General features: G+C 31.4%; 2 protein-coding genes across 7 annotated transcripts in view; one reads left to right on the top strand and one right to left on the bottom strand.

The window, feature by feature from the left end:
• Positions 1-2185: 2185 nt before the first annotated feature.
• LOC131685197 (WD repeat-containing protein 5) lies at positions 2186-4014 on the top strand. 2 transcript variants are annotated; one of them, XM_058968746.1, is made up of 5 exons: positions 2186-2299; positions 2386-2636; positions 2699-2795; positions 2852-3477; positions 3546-4014. In XM_058968746.1, the coding sequence occupies exons 2-5, from the start codon at positions 2502-2504 to the stop codon at positions 3732-3734; spliced, it is 1047 nt and encodes a 348-aa protein (XP_058824729.1). In that variant the 5' UTR covers positions 2186-2299; positions 2386-2501; the 3' UTR covers positions 3735-4014. The 2 variants fall into 2 exon arrangements, with proteins under 2 accessions (XP_058824729.1, XP_058824727.1); XM_058968744.1 differs by having other exon boundaries at positions 2187-2299; positions 2382-2636.
• Positions 4015-4140: 126 nt separating this feature from the next.
• Positions 4141-24388, bottom strand: part of LOC131685193 (actin-histidine N-methyltransferase) — a 317693-nt gene continuing 297445 nt past the window's right edge. For all 5 annotated transcript variants that reach the window (XM_058968738.1, XM_058968737.1, XM_058968739.1 and 2 more), the window contains exons 3-4: positions 4909-5211; positions 4141-4848 (exon numbers count right to left, since the gene is read on the bottom strand). In XM_058968738.1, the coding sequence (XP_058824721.1) occupies positions 4344-4848; positions 4909-5211 (808 nt within the window). In that variant the 3' untranslated portion in view covers positions 4141-4343. The remainder of the gene's footprint in view (positions 4849-4908; positions 5212-24388) is intronic.

Here is a 24388-nt window from a genome sequence, read left to right as displayed (position 1 = left end):
GCAGGGGTGTGAGTTGGCGATTTGTGGCAAAACCAAAATTAGTCATGCGACACCTATGATTCAGCTCAAGAACTGGCAAAGTGATACAGTTTTCTTTTTTCACCCGCAAGTGAGTCCTACCCGAATGGAAATGCACAACAGTATTACAGCATTTTTTACTGCAACATTACAACGAAAAAACAATGTTATTCTGGAAAAGTTGCAATGGAAATATAATCACATTTGTTTTTTTTTTTTTTTTTATTTCGATTATAGAGGTTTTAACCTTAAGGTCATTCGCCTCTTCGGGTTAGAAAAATCTCTTATGAAAAATTTCTAACCCTATGTGCGGGGTCGGGACTCGAACCCAGGTGCGTTGCGTACAAGGCAATCGATTTACCAATACGCTACGCCCACCCCCATAAATCACATTTGTTGTTTCTACATCCAATTTCATTGCAAACTCGATTTTTACATGGAAAAAGGGGGGTCGTTAAGGGATGTAAGAATGAAAAAAATGATCTTTTCCCATACATTCTGAAATCAAAAACATCGATTTACATTGTTGTTCCGTTGTAGATTTTGGAGGAATGATGGGCTAAATCATAAGTACATCGATGTTACAAGACAAGTTGTTGTTAACAAATAAAACTGTTGTAAATTCAATGTTTCTACGATCAATTTCGATATTGCTTTCTGTTAGGGTAGCTTACAACAAAAACTTTATTTTCTTCTCGGAAAAAGCTTACCACTGCCAAAGTATGAAACAAACGAGTAAGAAATTTAGTTTTATTTGCAATTATTCTGAAATTACAGCCATTTGCAACTATTTGGCTCATACATTTCTTCGAAATGTAATCGGGGCAGAGTTAAAAATAATCGAAGCTCTTTTTTGACGGCTGAAAATGAACCTGATGCGACTCGCGGTGAATAGAAAAAATATTCATTCAAATATCCATGTTATTCATTCAGTTGAATACCGTACAATATATTCATTTCACTACTTATCTAGGAAAATGTTTTCAAATGCCGGTAAAGCATACGAAACAACAATCATCATCGCTAACATTGTACCAGGGCCTACTTTGATGCGTTTGATTCGTTGCTGCACGATCGCTTCGTGTAATAATCGGAGACGAATGAAAATCTGCATGGATGAATGGGCGGTTTGTTCGTTTGATGTTTTCAGCTGCGTCACTGAATATTGAAAATGAATGCGGCTGAATATGATCAATTTTCATTCAATAAATTTGAATATTTTTAACTTTGAATCGGAGTATTATAGTGGTAAAAAAAAATCGTTCCATAAATGAAGTTCCAACTCGAAACCGAGACCCAATCAGTACCAATGTCAAACTGCTTCATATTTTGGACTACGTTGGACAGCGATTCTCAACCTTTTTCGTACCACGGACCCCTTAGAAATCACCCTGGGTTACTGCGGACCCCCACGAATAAACATCGATTTTGTATGCCATCTGACACTTTCCTATTAGCCGGATATATTGTTTCCTCGCGTGATCTGGAGAGTTTCATGAATTTACACCATCTCATGAAGGTTTAGCTTAATTTAGGAGGAACGGGAAATGATGTTGCGATGGCTCCGGTGCTCAACAAATTACATTTCGGAACAACACACATATAGTTCTGCGAATAATATTAGAAACCACCATGTTTTACACTTTTTTCGCAAAATGTTTACTCATCATCTTATAAAATGATGGTTTTCCTTCATTTTCATAAACAATTATCAGTAAAATTATCGGTGATTTGGTGTTTAAAAGTTATTTTTTACCAATGTTTACAGTAAATAATATTTATATATATATATATATATATATATATATATATATATATATATATATATATATATATATATATATATATATATATATATATATATATATATATATATATATATATATATATATATATATATATATATATATATATATATATATATATATATATATATATATATATATATATATATATATATTATATACACTATGACAGAACAGAATAAAATCAGCGCACTTTGCTTCCAGCGCTATCTATAAGCGGTTTCAACGTAGAATCGCCGATCGTTGCAACCAAATACAAATATTGTATTTGGTTACAACCCTGTTTCATATCATGCCCACGTGGCAAAATTTGAAGAAATTCGCCTTAAATTTTGACATTTTCCTTTATTCTTTTCTTGCTTCTAAAAGAACGCGATTTTTGCAGCTTGATAGAAGCTGTGGTTGTTTGAAAGTGATTTGAAAGAGTTGTTTGAAAGGGAATTTCTCACTAATTATCTTAACCAATCCTTCAAAAGGTAGGTATTTTTCCGCACTACACTTCAATGATACCGGTACCAAGGAAAAGTGTACATTTTCGCTTTTTCTCCTCTCCGCTAGTTAGTACGGGCATCGAGCGGAGAAGGGAAAAAACCTACAGCACAGATACAAACACGTCTGCGCGCGTCCTAGAGTAAACAAACGCCCTCCCGTTCGGAATAACCCGGTAAATTAGCCTCGATGATGGTCCCTATTGGCGGCCCTGTCGGACACGGTGGTCATCCGATCCACATACCGACCCCAATTCAAAATGCACCCCCACAGTCACAGAGCCAGCATGCTCCGTCCAGCCAAAATCGACAGTCACTTTCGGTGGTGAGTATCGCTTTTTGTCTACATGATCGATCACATTAAACATTGCTTGAAATCTGTTCTAGAAACCTAACTATACCCTAAAGTTTACGTTGGCTGGGCACACCAAAGCCGTTTCGGCGGTGAAGTTCAGTCCCAATGGCGAATGGCTAGCGAGTTCTTGTAAGAAAACATTTTGGTATTATTTTCTTGTATGCTAACATTTAAACAATTTTCAGCCGCTGACAAGCTCATCAAGATCTGGGGTGCCTACGATGGCAAGTTCGAGAAAACAATTTCCGGTCACAAGTTAGGTATCAGCGATGTGGCCTGGTCCAGTGACAGTCGGCTGTTGGTGACCGCTAGCGACGATAAGACGCTAAAGATTTGGGAGCTAAGCTCCGGCAAATGTTTGAAGACGCTGAAGGGACACACCAACTATGTGTTCTGTTGCAATTTTAACCCACAGAGCAATCTGATCGTATCGGGTTCATTCGACGAGTCGGTTCGGATTTGGGATGTCCGGACGGGAAAATGTCTGAAGACACTACCTGCGCACTCGGATCCAGTATCGGCTGTTCACTTTAATCGGGATGGTTCTTTGATTGTGTCCTCCAGTTATGACGGGTTGTGCCGCATTTGGGACACCGCCAGCGGACAGTGTCTCAAGACGCTCATCGATGACGACAACCCACCGGTGTCGTTCGTAAAGTTTTCACCCAATGGAAAGTACATTCTGGCTGCTACGCTGGACAACACGTTGAAACTGTGGGACTACTCCAAAGGCAAATGTCTCAAAACTTACACCGGTCACAAGAATGAGAAGTACTGTATTTTTGCCAACTTTTCCGTTACCGGAGGGAAGGTAAGTGTCACGATTATAAGAGGTCATGTTTAAGATAAATGTCAAATCTTTTTGTTTCCGGAAACCAGTGGATTGTCTCGGGAAGCGAGGACAACATGGTTTACATTTGGAATCTGCAGAGCAAAGAAATTGTCCAGTGTCTACAGGGCCACACCGACACGGTCCTGTGCACGGCATGTCACCCAACGGAGAACATCATAGCTTCGGCAGCCCTCGAGAGCGATAAAACGATAAAGCTGTGGAAAAGCGACACATAAAATTGGGCCCGCAGGCAGTTGGGTGACCACCGGCCGTGAATCCTAGCATCCTGCTGGCGCTAATTTTGTGTGTCCATATACCTATCTACTGCTACTTCTACTACTACTACTGTTACTACACCTCTAAGCGTAATTCAACGTAGAATAAGTTTTGCACCTTCGATTCACTTACTATTGTCACATTTTTGAATGATAATGTGTGAAATTATCCAATAAGACATTTTGACTAAATGTAAGAGAAATATAATCCAGAAAATAATAAAACAATGATATAAAATTATTTGAAATGTCTTTATTGTTAACTATTGCGATCCTGTGGTTCGTCTGGCATTTTTACACCTTCAAATCTAAATTGCGTATGGATTTATGTAACCAAGGCTTTCGGCTTACAAGTAAACTGCAAAAATAAAATCAAGTGATTCGATTTTATATTAAATAACTTCGGTTACAATGCAAAAAATACTGGCCCTGCGTGGACTACAATTGAGCATGAATAACAAATTAATTTTTCCAAGACGAAGGAAGCTCTGTCATTACAAGAACATTAAATGTTTTAAATATCTGAGAAGAAATTCGAGAATTTTGACAATTTTATCCTACCAAATCCCCCTACTGACCGGATTCCTTCTGCTTACAGTACTCGACAGCTTCGCTAATTACTGTTTTCTCCACCACCCGGTACTGCACTAGCATCGCCCGAATGTGCCCCAGTTTCGGGGCACCCTTCTGACTCTGAGTGGCCAACAGGGCCTCATCCTGTTCCAGTGTGGTGCCACTCATTCGCAGCAACAATTGCAATCGGATGGATAAGAACTTCCATACTTTCCGTTCAAGTGCTTCGTCCAGGACGTGGTTTGGATCCAGCAAGTTCTTGGTAACTGACTCTTCCTGGGCGATCCAGTGTGCGAGTTGTTCTTTGGTCATATTGAAAACACGGGCAAATCCTAGTAGCTCCGTTGAAATGCAATTTGTGCCTCGTTGAACGGTGTAATCACCGGCGGTTGAGAGCTTCAGCGTCTCAAGCAATTTTTTCCTTTGCTCGAACAGCTCGTCCGCTGCGTTCAGACTTAGCTGCATCGACACGGTGCTATTGGTGTTGTCCGGAAAGACGAAGCTATCGACGATAATCAAAATAATATGTTATTAGAATTAGTACCAGTTAAAAACAACTTACCCATTGTGCACGAGAAAATCCGCATTGCTTCGGTTGCCATAGTAGATAAATATCTGCTCTCCCTTCCGGAAGTCCTTCAGCGCAAGGCTTTCCACTCTCTCCGATTGCTCGTTATACCCAGTCGTAATTTCCCCATTCATATGATTGGCCATATCCCAGAACGGAATCAGCACCGGGTTGGTTCCGAATTCATCGGTATCTGTGCCAGCAGTGTTGTCCGCGTCGCCAGTGCTGCTAGACTCGGGATCCCTCAAATTGACCGGTATCAAATTCTGGCGGGTCATTACCGTCGATGCGGCCCAGCTGTGAAAGGAGAGAATGGAAAAGATTGAGTTTCGAGGGAGAAAGTATTCAGCGATATGTTTTATTGTGGCGAGCCAAAATGAGAGTCTCTTAAAGCAGACTGGTCATCTACACTGCATCCCACATTTATGGGTACTTCCCATTTTGAAGGGTTTTTTTTGAATTACTACATTTTTTGAGTAGATTAAGAAGTTGAATTGAAGATTTTAAATAAAATTTGTGAAGCCTATTCTTATCGGTTCGTTTATATCGACAGTCTGTGTGAAATGGGAGGCTCAAATTAATTTGCAGGCACACTTCCGTAAGCTAACGCTCCATTTTCACGGTTACAGCAATACATAAAATCAACAGCTGTGTTGTGTCGGAATGTTTTCCCACATTCTGCAGAGCCTAATTCATTTCGACGAATATTCATGAAACTGAAATATTATTTGCAAAAGCTCCGTAGTTTGACCGCCATTCTTCAGTTTCCTTGAACGCCAACTACACGCGCATCTTCCTCAATTGCAGACAACCAGCGAGTGCGAAGTCGGCTACCTCTTGCATCTTCTGTGCTGAGTGTAACTTTAGATGGTCTCTCGGCATTCACACAATATGTCCAGCCCGCTGTAGTTTGCCATGTTTTATCAGCCTTCCAATATCAGCACGTTTGTGTACTTGGTACAGCTCGTGGTTCATGCGTCTGCGCCAATTGAATTTTGTACTGTACCGCTGAGTATTGAACGCAGAATTCTTCTCTCAAGTACAAAGAACAATTATTTGCTCGTCTGCGGGATACGGAGCTTAAACTGACTACGCAAACCATAAAAAGTCATATGCGCAGCCGCAACATGGCTTTTCACCTCTCGGATGACATCGTTATCGCATATCACTAGTTTTCCAAGATATATGAATTCGTTTGACAACCTTGTACTGTACACCGTCGATTTTCACTGCGGAACCAACTCCGTTCAGACTGCCTCGATATATACCAGCTACCATGTATCTCGCCTTGTTAAAATTTATAGTCGGTCCGTTTCTCGCAACTAGAGGTGTGCGCCACGCCGCCGCCGCCGCGCCGCGCCGACGATTGCATGTAAAAATAATAAGCACATCAGCGTGACGCCGGCGCGCCGCTGATTTTTACCTGAAATCGGCGGCGTGGCGCACACCTCTACTCGCAACCTCCTTTTTAATGGACTCCAGTGCCTCTTGCACTGCTCTGCGATCAACGCTAATGAGCTCGGAAATAAAAGGACTCCCCTCGACCCACTCCTGAGTCGATTCCTTGTCCTACCAGGAGTTTTTGCTCCAAATTTCAAGCAAATTGGACAAGTCTCGCCAACGGACCAACGTGCATGAAGTTTGAATGGGTTTTTTCGACAATTGGCATGGATTACAAATTACAAATTTTCGTAAATTTTTGTAAATTTTACAATTTTTCGTAAATTTTACAAATTTTCGTAAATTTTACAAATTTTCGTAAATTTTACAAATTTTCGTAAATTTTACAAATTTTCGTAAATTTTACAAATTTTCGTAAATTTTACAAATTTTCGTAAATTTTACAAATTTTCGTAAATTTTACAAATTTTCGTAAATTTTACAAATTTTCGTAAATTTTACAAATTTTCGTAAATTTTACAAATTTTCGTAAATTTTACAAATTTTCGCATATTTACAAATTTTCGTAAATTTTACAAATTCTCTGAAATTCTACAAATTTTCGTAAATTTTACAAATTCTCTGAAATTCTACAAATTTTCGTATATTCTACAAATTTCACAAATTTTGTAAATTTTACAAATATTCGTAAATTTTACCAATTTTTGTAAATTTTACAAATTTTTGTAAATTTTACAAATTTTTGTAAATTTCACTAATTTTCGTAAATTTTACTAATTTTTGTAAATTTTACTAATTGTCGTAAATTTTACAAATTTTTGTAAATTTTACAAATTTTTGTAAATTTTACAAATTTTTGTAAATTTTACAAATTTTTGTAAATTTTACAAATTTTTGTAAATTTTACAAATTTTCGTAAATTTTACTAATTTTACAAATTTTTGTAAATTTTACAAATTTTCATAAATTTTACAAATTTTCGTAAATTTTACAAATTTTCGTTAATTTTACAAATTTTTGTAAATTTTGCAAATTTTCGTATATTTTACTAATTTTTGTAAATTTCAGAAATTTTCGTAAATTTTACAAATCTTCGTAAATTTTACAGATTTTCGTAAATTTTACAAACTTTCGCAAATTTTACAAATTTTCATAAATATTACAAATTTGCGTAAATTTTACAAATTTTTGTTAATTTTACAAATTTTCGTATATTTACAAATTTTCGTAAATTTTACTAATTCTCTGAAATTCTACAAATTTTTGTATATTCTACAAATTTTGTAAATTTTGCAAATTTTCGTAAATTTTACAAATTTTGTAAATTTTGCAAATTTTTGTGAATTTAACAAATTTTCGTAAATTTTGCTAATTTTCGTAAATTATACTAATTTTCGTAAATTTTACAATTTTTTGTAAATTTCAAATTTATGTAAATTTTGCAAATTTTTGTGAATTTTACAAATTTTCGTAAATTTTACTAATTTTACAAATTTTCGTAAATTTTACTAATTTTACAAATTTTCGTAAATTTTACTAATTTTACAAATTTTTGTAAATTTTACAAATTTTCGTAAATTTTCGCAAATTTTCGTAAATTTTACAAATTTTTGTAAATTTTACAAATTTTCGTTAATTTTACAAATTTTCTCAAATTTTACAAATTTTCGTAAATTTTATAAATTTTCGTAAATTTTATAATTTTTGCAAATTTTTGTTATTTTACAAATTTTCGTAAATTTTACAAATTTTCGTAAATTTTACAAATTTTCGTAAATTTTACAAATTTTCGTAAATTTCACAAATGTTTGTAAATTTTAAAAATTTTCGTAAATTTTATAATTTCACAATTTTTTGTAAATTTTACAAATTATCGTAAATTTAACAAATTTTTGTAAATTTTACAAATTTTCCTGAATTTTGCAAATTTTCGTAAATTTCACAAATTTTCGTAAATTTTGCAATTTTACGTGAATTTACAAATTTTTGTCAATTTTACAAATTCTCGGAAATTCTACAAATTTTCGTATATTCTACAAATTTTGTAAATTTTACAAATTTTCATAAATTTTACAAATTTTTGAAAATTTAACAAATTTTCGTAAATTTTACTAATTTTCGTAAATTTTACAAATTTTCGTAAATTTTACAAATTTTCGCAAATTTTACAATTTTTTGTAAATTTTACTAATTTTTGTAAATTTTACAAATTTTCGTGAATTTTACAAATTTTCGTAAATTTTACGAATTTTCCTGAATTTTACAAAATTTCGTAAATATTACAAAATTTCGTAAATTTTGCAAATTTCCGTAAATTTTACAAATTTTCGTAAATTCTACAAATTTTCGTAAATTTTACAAATTTTCGTAAATTTTACTAATTTTTGTAAATTTTACTAATTTTTGTAAATTTTACTAATTTTTGTAAATTTCACTAATTTTAGTAAATTTTACAAATTTTCGTAAATTTAAAAAATTTTAGTAAATTTTACAAATTTTTGTAAATTTTACAAATTTTTGTAAATTTTACTAATTTTTGTAAATTTTACAAATTTTCGTACATTTTACAAATTTTTGTGAATTTTCGCAAATTTTTGTATATTTTACAATTTTTTGTAAATTTTACAAATTTTCGTTAATTTTACAAATTTTTGTAAATTTTACAAATTTTCTTTAATTTTACAATTTTACAGATATTTGTAAATTTTACAAATTTTCGTAAATTTTACAAATTTTCGTGAATTTTACAAATTTTCGTGAATTTTACAAATTTTCGTAAATTTTACGAATTTTCCTAAATTTTACAAATTTTCGTAAATTTTACAAATTTTCGTGAATTTTACAAATTTTCGTAAATTTTACAAATTCTTGTAAATTTTACAAATTTTCGTAAATTCTACAAATTTTCGTAAATTTTACAAATTTTCGTAAATTTTACTAATTTTCGTAAATTTTACTAATTTTAGTGAATTTTATAGATTTTCGTAAATTTTACAAATTTTCGTAAAATTTACAAATTTTCGTAAATTTTACAAATTTTTGTAAATTTTCGTAAATGTTACAAATGTTTGTAAATTTAGTACATTTTACAAATTTTCGTAAATTTTACAATTTTTTGTAAATTTTACAAATTTTCGTAAATTTTACGAATTTTCCTGAATTCTACAAATTTTCGTAAATTCTACAAATTTTCGTAAATTTTACAAATTTTCGTAAATTTTACAAATTTTCGTAAATTTTACGAATTTTCCTAAATTTTACAAATTTTCGTAAATTTTACAAATTTTCGTGAATTTTACAAATTTTCGTAAATTTTACAAATTCTTGTAAATTTTACAAATTTTTGTAAATTCTACAAATTTTCGTAAATTTTACAAATTTTCGTAAATTTTACAAATTTTCGTAAATTTTACTAATTTTCGTAAATTTTACTAATTTTAGTGAATTTTATAGATTTTCGTAAATTTTACAAATTTTCGTAAAATTTACAAATTTTCGTAAATTTTACAAATTTTTGTAAATTTTCGTAAATGTTACAAATGTTTGTAAATTTAGTACATTTTACAAATTTTCGTAAATTTTACAATTTTTTGTAAATTTTACAAATTTTCGTAAATTTTACGAATTTTCCTGAATTCTACAAATTTTCGTAAATTCTATAAATTTTCGTAAATTTTACAAATTTTCGTAAATTTTACAAATTTTCGTAAATTTTACAAATTTCCGTAAATTTAAAAAATTATTGTAAATTTAAAAAATTTTACAAATTTTTGTAAATTTTATTAATTTCTGTGAATTTTGCAAATTTTCGTATATTTTACTAATTTTCGTAAATTTAAAAAATTATAGCAAATTTAGAAAATTTTAGTAAATTTTACAAATTTTTGTAAATTTTACATTTTTGTAAATTTTACTAATTTTCGTAAATTTTACAAATTTTCGTAAATTTCATGAATTTTGCAAATTTTTGTTATTTTACAAATTTTTGTAAATTTTACAAATTTTCGTAAATTTTACAAATTTTCGTGAATTTTACAAATTTTACAAATTTTCGTAAATTTCACAATTTTTTGGTAATTTCACAATTTTTCGTAAATTTCACAATTTTTTTGTGAATTTTACAAATTTTCGTAAATTTAACAAATTTTCGTAAATTTTAGAAATTTTTGTAAATTTTGCAAATTTTCGTAAATTTTACAAATTTTCGCAAATTTCACAAACTTTCGTAAATTTTACAAATTTTCGTGAATTCTACAAATTTTTGTAGACTTTACAAATTTTCAACAAATTTTTGTAAATTTTACAAATTCTCTTAAATTTTACAAATTTTCGTAAATTTTGTAAATTTTAAATTTTTGTAAATTTTACAAATTTTCGCAAATTTTACTAATTTTCGTAAATTTTACAAATTTTCGTGAATTTTACAAATTTTCGTAAATTTTACAAACTTTTGTAAATTTCACTAATTTTCGTGAATTTAAAAAATTTTCGCGAATTTTTACAAATTTTGGTAAATTTTACGAATTTTACAAATTTTCGCAAATTTTTCAAATTTTCGTAAATTTTACGAATTTTCGTAAATTTTACAAATTTTCGTAAATTCTACAAATTTTCGTAAATTTTACTTTTTTATATTGTAACGACATATGATTAGCAAGGGACTGGAAGGTGAAGTATTTTTCAAATATTAAGAGCCATAGTACTCAAGGGAGAGCAAGGATTTGAAGTAGTCGGCTCCGACAGCATAGGTCATTAAATTGACTTTACGCTTGTCCGGACATGCCGCAGACTCAGGTGATTCGCATTTAATGCCAAAAGATCCTGACTACTGCGCTGCAGATGACAAAAAGCTAAGTAACCGGGAAACTCTAAGCTTGTTCATTGACCCTACTCCACGCTTTTCTAAACTTTCTTACTTCAAATCCTTGCTCTCCCTTGAGTATTATGGCTCTTAATATTTGAAAAATACTTCACCTTCCAGTCCCTTGCTAATTATATGTCGTTACAATATAAAAAAGGAAAAAGATTGACTCACTATAAGTCGTTAATAAAAAACGTAAATTTTACAAATTTTCGTCAATTTTACTAATTTTCGTAAATTTTACTAATTTTCGTAAATTTTACAAATTTTCGAAAATTTAAAAAAATTATAGTAAATTTAAAATTTTTTAGTAAATTTAACAAATTTTAGTAAATTTAACAAATTTTTGTAAATTTTACAAATTTTTGTAAATTTTACAAATTTTTGTAAATTTTACTAATTTTCGTAAATTTAACAAATTTTTGTAAATTTTACTAATTTTCGTAAATTTAACAAATTTTCGTAAATTTTACAATTTTTTGTGAATTTTGCAGATTTTCGTATATTTTACTAATTTTTGTCAATTTCACAAATTTTCGTAAATTTTACAAATCTTCGAAAATTTTACAAATTTTCGCAAATTTCACAAACTGGTAAATTTTACAAACTCGTAAATTTTACAAATTTTCGTAAATTTTACAAATTTTTGTCAATTTCACAAATTCTCGCAAATTTTCGTATATTCTACAAATTTTGTAAATTTTACAAATTTTCATAAATTTTACAAATTTTTGTAAATTGAACAAATTTTCGTAAATTTTACTAATTTTCGTAAATTTTACTAATTTGCGTAAATTTTACAAATTTTCGTAAATTTTACAAATTTTCGTAAATTTTACAAATTTTCGTAAATTTTGCAAATTTTCGTAAATTTTGCTAATTTTTGTAAATTTTACAAATTTTCGTAAAATTTACAAATTTTCGTAAAATTTTCAAATTTTCGTAAATTTTTGTGAATTTTCGTAAATTTTACAAATTTTCGTTAATTTTACAAATTTTTGTAAATTTTACAAATTCTCTCAAATTTTACAAATTTTCGTGAATTTTACAAATTTTCGTTAATTTTACAAATTTTCGTTAATTTTACAAATTTTTGTAAATTTTATAAATTTTAAATTTTACAAATTTTTGTAAATTTTACAAATTTTCGCAAATTTTACAAATTTTCGTAAATTTTACAAATTTTTGTAAATTTCACTAATTTTCGTAAATTTTAGAAAATTTCGTAAATTTTACGAATTTTCGTAAATTTTACGAATTTTCCTGAATTTACAAATTTTCGTAAATTTTACAAATTTTCGTAAATTTTTGCAAATTTTCGTAAATTTTACAAATTTTCGTAAATTTTACAAATTTTCGTAAATTTTACAAATTTTCGTAAATTTTACAAATTTTCGTAAATTTTACAAATTTAAAAAATTTTAGTACGATTTTACAAATTTTTGTAAATTTTACTAATTTTTGTGAATTTTGCAAATTTTCGTATATTTTACTAATTTTTGTCAATTTCACAAATTTTCGTAAATTTAAAAAATTATAGTAAATTTAAAAATTTTTACAAATTTTCGTAAATTTTACAAATTTTCGTGAATTTTACAAATTTTTGTAAATTTTACAAATTTTCGTAAATTTCACAATTTTTTGGAAATTTCACAATTTTTCGTAAATTTCACAATTTTTTGTAAATTTTACAAATTTTCGTAAATTTAACAAATTTTCGTAAATTTTACAAATTTTTGTAAATTTTGCAAATTTTCGTAAATTTTACAAATTTTCGCAAATTTCACAAACTTTCGTAAATTTTACAAATTTTCGTAAAATTTACAAATTTTCGTAAATTCTACAAATTTTTGTATATTCTACAAATTTTCGTTAATTTTACAAATTTTTGTAAATTTTACAAATTCTCTTAAATTTTACAAATTTTCGTAAATTTTATAAATTTTGTAAATTTTAAATTTTACAAATATTTGTAAATTTTACTAATTTTTGTAAATTTTACTAATTTTCGTAAATTTTTCAAACTTTCGTAAATTTTGCAAATTTTCGTAAATTTTACAAATTTTAGTAAATTTTACAAATTTTTGTAAATTTTACAAATTTTTGTAAATTTTACTAATTTTCGTAAATTTTTGTAAATTTTACAAATTTTCGTAAATTTTACAAATTTTATGCTTTAGAAAACGTTTTGATAATATTTAAAGTGATTGTTTACTTGTTTCAGCTCACATTCATTGCTGTTTCAACTTACCTCGATATGAGGAGAGTTGAAACAAAAATCAATATATTGATGCTTTGTTATTGATTTGTACCAGTTATTCTGATGTATTTTGATAAAGCATAAACAGAAGTAAGAAATTTCAAAATAAGCAATCAACGAATGCCAGTTTTTGTCGAATTATCTAGCAAAAACTAAAAAATGTTTCAACCCTCCTCGGTTTCCCCTACAGCAAATTAGCCGCTGTTGGTCACGGTCTTGGCTATCACAGCAACGTAGTTGAATAACATTATCAGTGTTAATCTTATTATTGAACACGGCGGATTGATTTTTCAAAGGAATATGGTTCGTTCAAATTAGACACCAGTTTGGTTTTGCCGTCGTTATTAGAAATGCAAATCACATTGTATCCGAAAAGCTATCGATTGCAATGAAGTATATATGTATGCCTGTAGAAGCGTTGAAGTGTATAGCTAGCAATCTTGCCTACATGGTCGTCCAGCAGATCAACAAAGCAGTGTAACGAGATCAAACACTGCACTACTTTGTGGAAAAAGAATTGAGACACAAAATCTAAAACTTCTTCTATAATCTATATTGTTTAAATATTTTCCAATATTTTGTTCATCGTGTACAAGCTAAGACATAAATAAAGCAAACGACGGTCAAACATCATTAAAAATGAATACATGTTTTTACTCCATAAACTGACAATATAAAACAGTTTCTACTTAAATTAAATAATTCAATAAATGAAGTATTATTATACTAGAAAACGTTTCATTTTCATTTTGCAGAGTTTGGTGGAACAATGAGAGCGCAAGTCAGTCCAAGGCCGATGATAGGAGAGGTAATGGCAGAATGGTCCATGCAGACCACAAAAACGCCATGGGAGAGGATCAGGTTGTGGGTTGGGTTAATGAATTGATGTATACTTGACGAATAATTGTGCTGCAGAATGTGACGAAAAGGTGCATTGAACAGTACTACTGTTGGCTGCTCAGAAATAAGTATAATATGTTTCTCCATAAGGTTTGATATCAAATGTATATATTTGTGATTATGTGATGCCACTTCATAAGTGTTAAAAAGTTCACTTTATACCTTGGTTTTATCAAGTTTGCGAGATCGCTAGCGTAGGTGTACGAGAAAGATCGCGCAGGGCTCAAGCGTTTGTATGTTCACGTGTTTGTCGCGTATGCCAGCACGTATGTGATTTCGCGTGTATAAATTCGATTTTCTAACTATGTGCCCATTTGCATATACGCGTGTGCTCTTGAATGATTGCGCAGATCGTGAATCTGATGCTTAATTTTTATTGCACAGTTCAGGTACTAGAAGAGAGTTCCCCCATAAGACTAGAGTTCCCGGTCACGTTTCCATAACGTGTTGTCTAGTGCATATGAGCGTCAATTTTTATTGGTCCAACTGCAGGCATGAATATAGGCTAAGAACGAGGGCAGCGACTGCTGGACGTGACAAATGCTAAAACGCTAATTTAATCACCGGGGTGTTTTAATGTTGGCGAGATCGCGGGTGTAAGTATGTGTGGATGAATGCAATGCACAGTGGTCCAGGAAGCGAAATTAGCGGGAAACAATTGTTAACGCATTCATCTTTAGGTTTAGAGGTTTGGTGTCTTAGAAACATTTATTGTGCGTGACAAACTGCATCTTTTGGCTGAAACGGTTTTAGGGTGGTCCTTAAAATGTCAAAGTTGTAGATATTATTTCAAATTATAGTTCACAGAGAATGATACTTTCTTCTGCAATATTCTAGAACAATCAATTCTGAGCAACTTTGTTGAAGATACTAACTTTGCATCTCAAGCCGTTTTCATTTTATAGTGAGTTCCATGTCATAACTTAGGGTGTCTCTCAAAAAAGCAGTTTTCTCCGTACAGTTTTTTAATATGATTTTTCTCACAAAAGTACTCTTCAGTGTACTTTTAGAGCATGATTAGAGGCAACTTTTGCTGAAGAAAGAAAAATTTTATCTTGTCTGGTTCAAAAGTTATACTTAATTTTCACTTAAAAATGTCGATATCTCAAAAGGGGGCAAACGAAAATTGATAATTTTGATTGTATTTGAAAGGCTGTACTTTTGCCTACAATATATTGAAAAATTGGAGAACGCTTTTTTGTCTTTCTCAAATAAATCAAATTTCGGTAAAAACATTTTTGCGTATAATTCTACAGCGCTCATATTAAAAAATATTTGTTTTACGCGGATTCTGTGAATTCTTGTCAAGACTTTTCAAGGATCACATACATTTGCAGGCTTTTCATATTGCAAATAGGGTGATGACCCTATTTTGGGCTCGCTCTTTAGGGTGGCGCACTCTATCATTAATTACTCGACCTATGTACAATCGTTGAAATGCATATAAATTATGATCAATGCGTTGGGGTCAATATATTTGCTTTATTCTTGAGAACCAGTATATTAAATAACTTGTATGCGAGTGCAATAGAAACTAGAATCGCTTTCCTCTTACTTCCACCCTACCATACCACCAACAATAATGGAGCTATCGGAAATGCAAATATACACTGAAGTCTTTTTAGGCGGTTTTTTATGCGCGCATCCCCTACATAAAGAAGCCTAAGTGTACAGTATGTAAAATACTTAAAGACACCCTCGTTCTTTTCTATTTAATCCCATTACCACTACTAGACTGCCACACATTATTACGACGACTAACTTATTCAGTTTTTTATTTGTTGGCTGTGAAACGCAAATCAAAATTTTTTAAAGAATTCTCGTGGTACAATACAACAAACCTTTCCTATGACCAAAACTACTGAAGCGATAAAGGGGTGTCTTTAATTTTTTACATACTGTATATAGGAATTGTTGCATTCGCGCAATTCTCTGTTTTCATCTTCGTCGATGAATCTTTGATCATACCCATTAATTTTTGTAGTAGAAGATTAGTTTGATGATTTGAAAACCACAATAAGCGCGTCTTTTAAAGATTACTGCTAGTGTGTGTAATACTGGGAATCGTTACCAAACATCTTAGCTGCAATGAGTCGAACTCTCATCAGTTCCCCATTTGATAATCAAAATCATGCTTAGTTTCTGGGTTTCAGTATTGCACTTGATGTACTCAATTAAGCGCTTTGCAGAGTGGTCTACCAAATCTACGACAGTCGTTTTAAAGTACTTGAATGATTCTACTGTTATATGAAGGTCAATTTTGTTTTTTGGTTTGTGGTTAGTAGATTGCAGATCTTGATACTGCTACCTGCTAAAGCTGTTCCTGCAAATGAACGAAATCGATTGTAAATTTGTGTAGATTTTAGGAAATCTTGGCATTGGAATTATAGGTCAAGCAAATTATAGGTCAAGTCATTGGTGATTGGTGGTCTTCACCCTATCTGCATTATGAAAAGCCTGCAAATGTATGTGATCCTTGAAAAGTCTTTATAAGAATTCACAGAATCAGCGTAAAACAAATATTTTTTAATATGAGCGCTGTAGGATTATACGCAAAAATGCTTTTACTAAAATTTGATTTATTTGGGAAAGACAAAAAAGCGTTCTCCAATTTTTCAATAAAATTGTAAGCAAAAGTACAGCCTTTCAAATGCAATCAAAATTATCAATTTTCGTTTGCCCCCTTTTGAGATATCGACATTTGAAAAGGGCGTATTTTTAAGTGAAAATTAAGTATAACTTTTGAACCAGACAAGATAAAATTTTAGTTTCTTCAGCAGTGCCTCTAATCGTGCTCTAAAAGTACACTGAAGAGTACTTTTGTGAGAAAAATCATATTAAAAAACTGTACGGAGAAAACTGCTTTTTTGAGAGACACCCTAAGTTATGACATGGAACTCACTATAAAATGAAAACGGTTTGAGATACAAAGTTAGTATCTTCAACAAAGTTGCTCAGAATTGATTGTTCTAGAATATTGCAGAAGAAAGTATCATTCTCTGTGAACTATAATTTGAAATAATATCTACAACTTTGACATTTTAAGGACCACCCTAAAGCCGTTTCAGCCAAAAGATGCAGTTTGTCACGCACAATAAATGTTTCTAAGACACCAAATCTCTAAACCTAAAGATGAATGCGTTAACAATTGTTTCCCGCTAATTTCGCTTCCTGGACCACTGTGCAGTGGTAGCTTGAAATTTTAAACTCGATTATCTCGAAATGTCGTTTTTCCAAAAATGGTTTTTACCACTCAACCGATTTTCTTATTTTTTAAATTGATTGTAAATAATTTTTCTCGTCCCTTAATGATTCCTTTTTTATGCATAAATTTTTGTTTTGTAGATGAGATCTTTTTTAATACAATTTTAAGAGCTTAAAACAGTGATTTTTTAAATTGTTATCTATTCAACTAATCGTTAAAGTACGAGGAGTACTCATATATTATGGATTTTTTTGAGTTTTGGGATATTAGTTGATCTATTGCTTTTCAATAGTGATCACCGTAAACCTCTTAAATAAAAAAGGGTTTTGGGAAAAAAGTCATAACTCCGCCAATTATCAATATATTTTTATAAACTTATGCTTGTTTATTTCACTGAAAATGTGCTACCAAAATACTATAAGTTTGATGTAGTGAAATCATTGCTTTATGCCTTTACGTAAATTCAAACTTTCTTGACATTTTTTGCGCAAGAAGGTATGCAACCGTTCAATGAAGGAATCATTGTTTTTATCTAAATTGTTCTCCGCTAAGGAGAAATACAGAATAATGAAAATAAACTAATTTATTTGGAAATTATTTTTTTTGTATTTTTTGAGATACCGGCGTCTTGGGCAATTTTCGAAACAGAAAATATTGAAAACTATATTACTGGCGGGAAGATCTCTTTTGATCGTTCCATTTTCTGCTATCGCACTATTTTTTGTGTCTGCCATCCTTAAATTGAGGGTTAAGGCAAGCTAAATACGTGCCTTCAAAAAGGATCATTCCCAACACCCAGTGAAATTTAAAGCACGAAATCACTCGATCATTTCGGTTTCCAATTAAAAGTTCATTTTATCTCGAGAATTGTAACCCGCCAGGTCTTGTTGAGGGTTAAAAAATAACAGTATAAAACCGTAGCGTTTTCGATTGAATTTGTATTAACGGGAAAGACTCGAGCGCTTATATCTTTTGTACTTTATTTCCATCGCGTGGACGTTTCAATATCGTGGGTACTATCGCCATTCGTAATTTCGCGTGTACTAATGCTTCTTATTAACCGCATGGTCGTTGCATATTGAATAAATGTGTATGAGAGAGCATGTATGTGTATGTTTTTATAATAATACAACAGCTCTGAATCAATCTTATAGTAGTGAAAAAAATAAAGTGAAAAAAAAACAAAACATTAATTACTACTTTTATATTCATTTATTAACTGATATTTGGATTTAAGTACCGCCAATCCAATCTTGCGCAGTGAAAGTGATTCTTACGAAGCAAAAATAATGTAATCGACATCGCGACAACACTGCGTTTCGAGAAATATCACCAACAACTAAGATAGCGATCGCCACGACAGACTGGGCACTGATATGTTTTGTTAATTAATTTCATTTCGGTCGCGGGGGTCTGTCGTTTACTCCAATTCAACTGCACAGCATTCAGATGAACACGTATATATTGTAATTTGCTTAGCCCCTATACTTATCCAAGTTTTGCAATAAATCGTATAAACCCATTACTTAATATCCTTAAAATAGCGCCATACTGTGCTGAACCGGATAGTCTCTAGAAAAGCGATAATTTGAAAGCTTCAGTGAATGGATGGTCCAATTCAATAATATCCCATTCGGAATAAAAAAAAATCTGCGATTGCAATTTGGCTCTTCACCAGGAGGCGCAATGCAGAGAAGTGGAATAAAAAAAACAAATCCCCTCAATTATGATGATGATAACGATGTCTGTGAATAATACCGCCGCTAATGATGAAAAGCGTCGTTATTTGCAGTCTACCAACGAACGAACGAACGATTTACGCATATATGGGCTGCAACGTGCGGCTTTGCATATGCCTACATAAATATAGAATGGAATCATCCTTCACACAAAGGACGGAAACTTTCCCCCTATACTGCGGTAGGCTCTTGGCGGATCTAGCTGTATTGCATTCGCGCACACATTTCCGCATAAATTGCGGAATAAATCGGTTCGAACGAAATGAAACGATCCAAATGAAAAACATAGACCGGTACGTGATGAATGCTCGAGAATGGAACATTTCGCTTCGACGGTTTGGGCTTTCCAGGAGTCACGATATATTTGATATCCACGATGATGCTTGTTTATTGAAAAGCTTCTCACAATTAAATAATGCCAACTTTTGGCTAGGCTGTCTCAAATATTTACTCCCATAAATTCTGTCCGAGTAATGTCGCAGAATTAGTGAATTAGTTATGGGATTTGCGTTTCGACTTCGTCTCGTCAGAATCCGACACCAACTTAGTGACAGGACTAAGCTAGTGTCGGGTTGACGCTAGCTCCAAAAAACGAAAAGATTAGATTTTTTGACAATAATGTCATTTGAATTCGGTCTTTTCTTGTCTCGTTCAGTCGTGTCATACTCAACGTTCCGCCCCGTACATCATCGAACTACGAACATACCAATTAGGTAAATATATTACGAAGTTATTTCAGCTTCAAGTCTGACTACCAATGGTACACCGGATGTATTGTTAAAATAAATGATTTTGCCACTTAATTTGCACCATCGAACTTTAAACAGCTAGAGCTTTGTTCTCTAGAATTGAAAATGTTAAAAAATCGGGTTTCTCATACAAATTCTCATGCAAATTTCAAAAGCAATGCGCTACGACGAGTCATAATTAATCGACCGTAAATTTGGCGGTGGTCAGTATTACCGTCCGCGTCCCTTATCACCTATTTTATAAGGTAATTCATCAACAGTGTTATCTTTGAAAATGAACTATCTTGGTTATGCAACTAATTTCCCTGATCTTATTTTATTGCAAATAATTAAGTACGTTTTATTTTATTATAGATATTCAGAATTGCACATATTTTGTCGTATGTTCTTTTATTTGATGGCATTGTAAGGGAACACGTATCCGCCGGTTGATGCTAATCGAGCTGACATTTCTTAGGCTTGATCTACCTAATTTCTTTGTTTAGTGTTTACTTGACCAACTAGGACACTAATCCACGGGGCATTTAATGTGTGTGGGGAATACGCATGGTCTTGTCTGAGTGAAATGATGACTGTTGATTCATATAGTAGGGGTTGAGAATTGGCAGTTCGTCAGAAGAATCAGAAGCTCTATTTATCAATTTGCAGCAGTTATATCAGCAAAAAGAATATATGGTCGGTTTTGTGTCAAACCGGACTAAGTCACAAAACATTAAAAAATGAGATAATCATAGCACTGGATAAAGAATTTCTTTAACTAAATTCGACTTTTAGCTGATTTAAAATATGTTACAATAAGCAAGAATTATAGCAAAAAATAATTTCAAATTATAATGTAAAGGATACTGCGATTCAAGCATTAAATTCGTTTTTCTCGAAATCAATACAATGTCACTTAGTCCGGTCTGACTTGACACCGACCATATGTTTTATTGTCATATTCATTGACTTACTTTTAGTCTCATTAATTAATTTACTGAAGGGGTGGGCGTAGCGTAGTTGGTAAATCGATTGCCTTGTACGCAGCGCACCTGGGCTCGAGTCCCGACCCCGCACATAGGGTTAGAAAATTTTCATAAGAGATTTTTCTAACCCAAAGAGGCGAATGACTTTAAGGTTAAAACCTCTAAAATCAAAATAAAAAAATAATAATTTAATGAAATCAAATTAATTAATGATTCGCCGGAATAAAGAAACAAAGAATAATGAAATCGTGAACATACCGTTAGATTTAATTAAACATGAGCAACACTCCCGACTGTCGGCAGTCCTGAGCTGAAGTTGCTTTTTTACAAACCGATCATTTCCAAATTAATTCAACAAACGGTAAATCTATCATAAATTCTCGGCAGCCGGCTGCCCAGAGCAATAAACAGATGATAACACTTCTGAGAGTTGCATATCACTTATCAAAGTGAATCCAGATTTGTGTGACTCTTTACCTCATCCTACTAACAAAAAGTCCTTCCCCGTGGCAAACGTGGAGATGCGCCGTTATTGACATTTCAAAGTATAGAACTCTTGAAACGTGCACATTGAGAATGGATATCTGCTCCCAGGCCCCGTTCGATGAGTTTTTGTGCAATTACGCTTGTTCTGGTCAATCACGGAGTAGCAACTACAAATTGTACGGTCATCATGCTCATGCTCATGCTCAAATGCTCATGCAAATTTCAAACGCAATGCGCTACGCCGAGTCATAATTAATAGAACGAAAATCGACAGTAATTTAGAGCCCCGAATAGAGCCAACAACATTTTGTGCTGAATAAACGGTCATTTTTCACCACCCTAATATCTACTAGGGCGGGGAAAAATGATCGTTTATTCAGCACAAAGTTTCGTTTTTGTAAGGCTATATTGTCTACCTAATGCATGTATTTTTATATTTGAGCTGGTGTTAGGTTGACGAGATGAGTGGGTGGCGGGTGGAATTTTCCATTCTCAGACGGATTTTAGGTAACTTAGCAGCTGCTTAGGTATTATTCGCACATATGTTTGATACTTCGGGTTGTTGCGATTTGATAGATATTTCAAAAGCACGGGCAGACTTGACTGGGTTTGCGGATCATCAGAGGAGTAGTTAGAGATCGTAGTGGATGAGGAGAATGAGTCATGTAGAAACAGTTTCAGCAGTGATTCCTTTTTTCATAAAAGTTGCAAAAGCTTTACTAAAGCGATTCTAGGCAATGAACCAAAAGGTACGCTCTTTTGAGCAAGATAAAGCTTTTACTACAAGTTTGTAGGAATATTTTATATTGATCAATTCCTAAGTTCATTGTTTTCGATTCAAACTTGCATATTTTTGTTTTTACTAATTCCATATCAACATATCAACATAACAAACATTTGTTTTGCTGATTTCTCTTAATTTGTTATAATTTTAACCCAGAAAACATTTGAAATTGATTCTACCAAGGGTAAAGATGTTAATTCATGTGTATTTGTCACGAAATTCAACTCGACAGCGGAATAATGATCGAAATAAGTTTGTTTACAAAAATCTCTTTAGCCCTTTGAAGAATTTATATTGAATTATCAATCCGAATTTCTATGATTCATCAACGAGATTACAAATTTAAAATCACATAAATTAAGGGGGAACTGTATTCTACTGCATTGCGGTTATGTCTCAAAGACAGGGCCGTATATAGAAAATACGGGCCCGGGGGTCCAACGTACGGGCCCCCACCACTGTATATTGCCCGTGCATCACAAAGTTAAAGTTTGAAATCTATTGTACTTACTGATATTATGTACCTATATTACACTGAAATTATATTGTTATGTGCCAGTTTTTGCTCTAGTTGTTTGTAATGCCAATGACGATAAAAACGGAGGGCTGTTAATACTCTATAGTATTTTGAATACGTCTTCGTACGTTTTGGTGACTTTGAAGAGGAATTTTTCGTCAATAGTATTAGAAAAAGTAAAGAAATGGAAATATTGAAAATGTAGTACATAATTGCAAAAAATATAAACATTATCTAAACAAAAAAAATCAAAAATTCCCTTTGTTCAATTGTGCACAAAACAAAATAAAGGGAAAACTTTATATTGAAAGTGTGTACAGAAAAACTAAAAATCGCAAAATCAACCACATAAACAAATTAAAGTCAATTGTCAAAAAATATATAGTCGAAAACAAAAACCAAAACAAAACCTGTAAGAATGGATAAAAGAAAACAGGAAACTAGACAAATTGCAAAGATTAAAGATGTCGAACATTGTTGAACAAATGGTGAAAATTATAAAAAAATCGGCAGATGTTGAAAAATTTTGAGAATCAACGAAAATAAAAAAAACAGCTAAAAAAATACGAACATTGATATAAAATAAAAATTCATAAAACTTAAAAGCTCAAAAATAATAAAATATATTCAACATTAAAAACAAGAAATATTTAAAGCAATAGAAAAAGTGAATAAAGCGTTAAGAATGCATAAAAGTAGAGGAATAGATATAAAAGACAAAAATAAAATAAACTTGAAGAAATAAAAAAAATGAATTGAACAAAACGGACAAAATGGAAAACAAAAAATAGTAAATGGTATACCATAGAAACACACAAAATTGAAAAAATAACAAGAAGAAATTTAAAAAATAAATTAGATTATTTAAAGAATGGAAAACAACATTACAAATGAAACTTGACAGATATTCAAACAACAGCCTAAATGTAAAACGAAAAAAATGCGCATAATGGCAAAAAAAATCTAATGTTTTATAGAAAAATAAAAAAAAAAACAAACCTATTGGAAAATGGCCAACAGAAAAAAGTACTTTCAAAATAGGTTATATAAAAAAATGAAGAATAACAAAAATGAACAAAATGAAAGATTAAGGAACATGTGCAAAAAATTAAAAAAAAAACTACAAGGGGCAGCCCTATGGGGTTGCACGAGTTGTAGATGTAGGACTATATTATTTAATGTAAATTATTTATTTTCTTAGTACATTTATAGTAATAATAAATCAAATATATTTCTTACGTATGGTTTAATCACAACCAATCAACATCGAATATTACATATTGAACCAAACCTTCTTGGTTATCAGGTCATTTCATTTGTAGTAGGTGATCGAATCCGATTAAACTTATTTAAGAAGATCTGAAGAAGGAAGACAGAAATCTGTGACCAAACTAATATCTGGAATCAAATCTTTATAGCATAAGATTAGCTTGTAAAAACTTTTCGATTGTGTGTGGTAAAAAACCGGACCAGTGAAGAAAAAACAAATTTTAGACAATATAATCACATTTCATGTATAGACCAAGCATTCTAGTTATATTTTACCGTTAGGAAAGTTGCCTAAAGTACGCATACAAATATAGCGAAAGCAATGGTCTTAATCATAT

The sequence above is a fragment of the Topomyia yanbarensis genome, chromosome 2 (genome assembly GCF_030247195.1).
Source record: "Topomyia yanbarensis strain Yona2022 chromosome 2, ASM3024719v1, whole genome shotgun sequence".
Classification (NCBI taxonomy): Eukaryota; Metazoa; Arthropoda; class Insecta; order Diptera; family Culicidae; genus Topomyia; species Topomyia yanbarensis.
Note: the sequence above shows the minus strand (reverse complement) of the source record. Positions and strands in the feature narration are given on the sequence as shown.

Bases quoted from the DNA above. Each gene is read 5' to 3' on its own strand.
- LOC131685197 (XM_058968746.1), top strand. From the start codon at position 2,502: ATGATGGTCCCTATTGGCGGCCCTGTCGGACACGGTGGTCATCCGATC. The intron at 2,637-2,698 runs GTGAGTATCGCT...AATCTGTTCTAG, and splicing joins ATCGACAGTCACTTTCGGTG to AAACCTAACTATACCCTAAA. The intron at 3,478-3,545 runs GTAAGTGTCACG...TCCGGAAACCAG, and splicing joins TTTCCGTTACCGGAGGGAAG to TGGATTGTCTCGGGAAGCGA.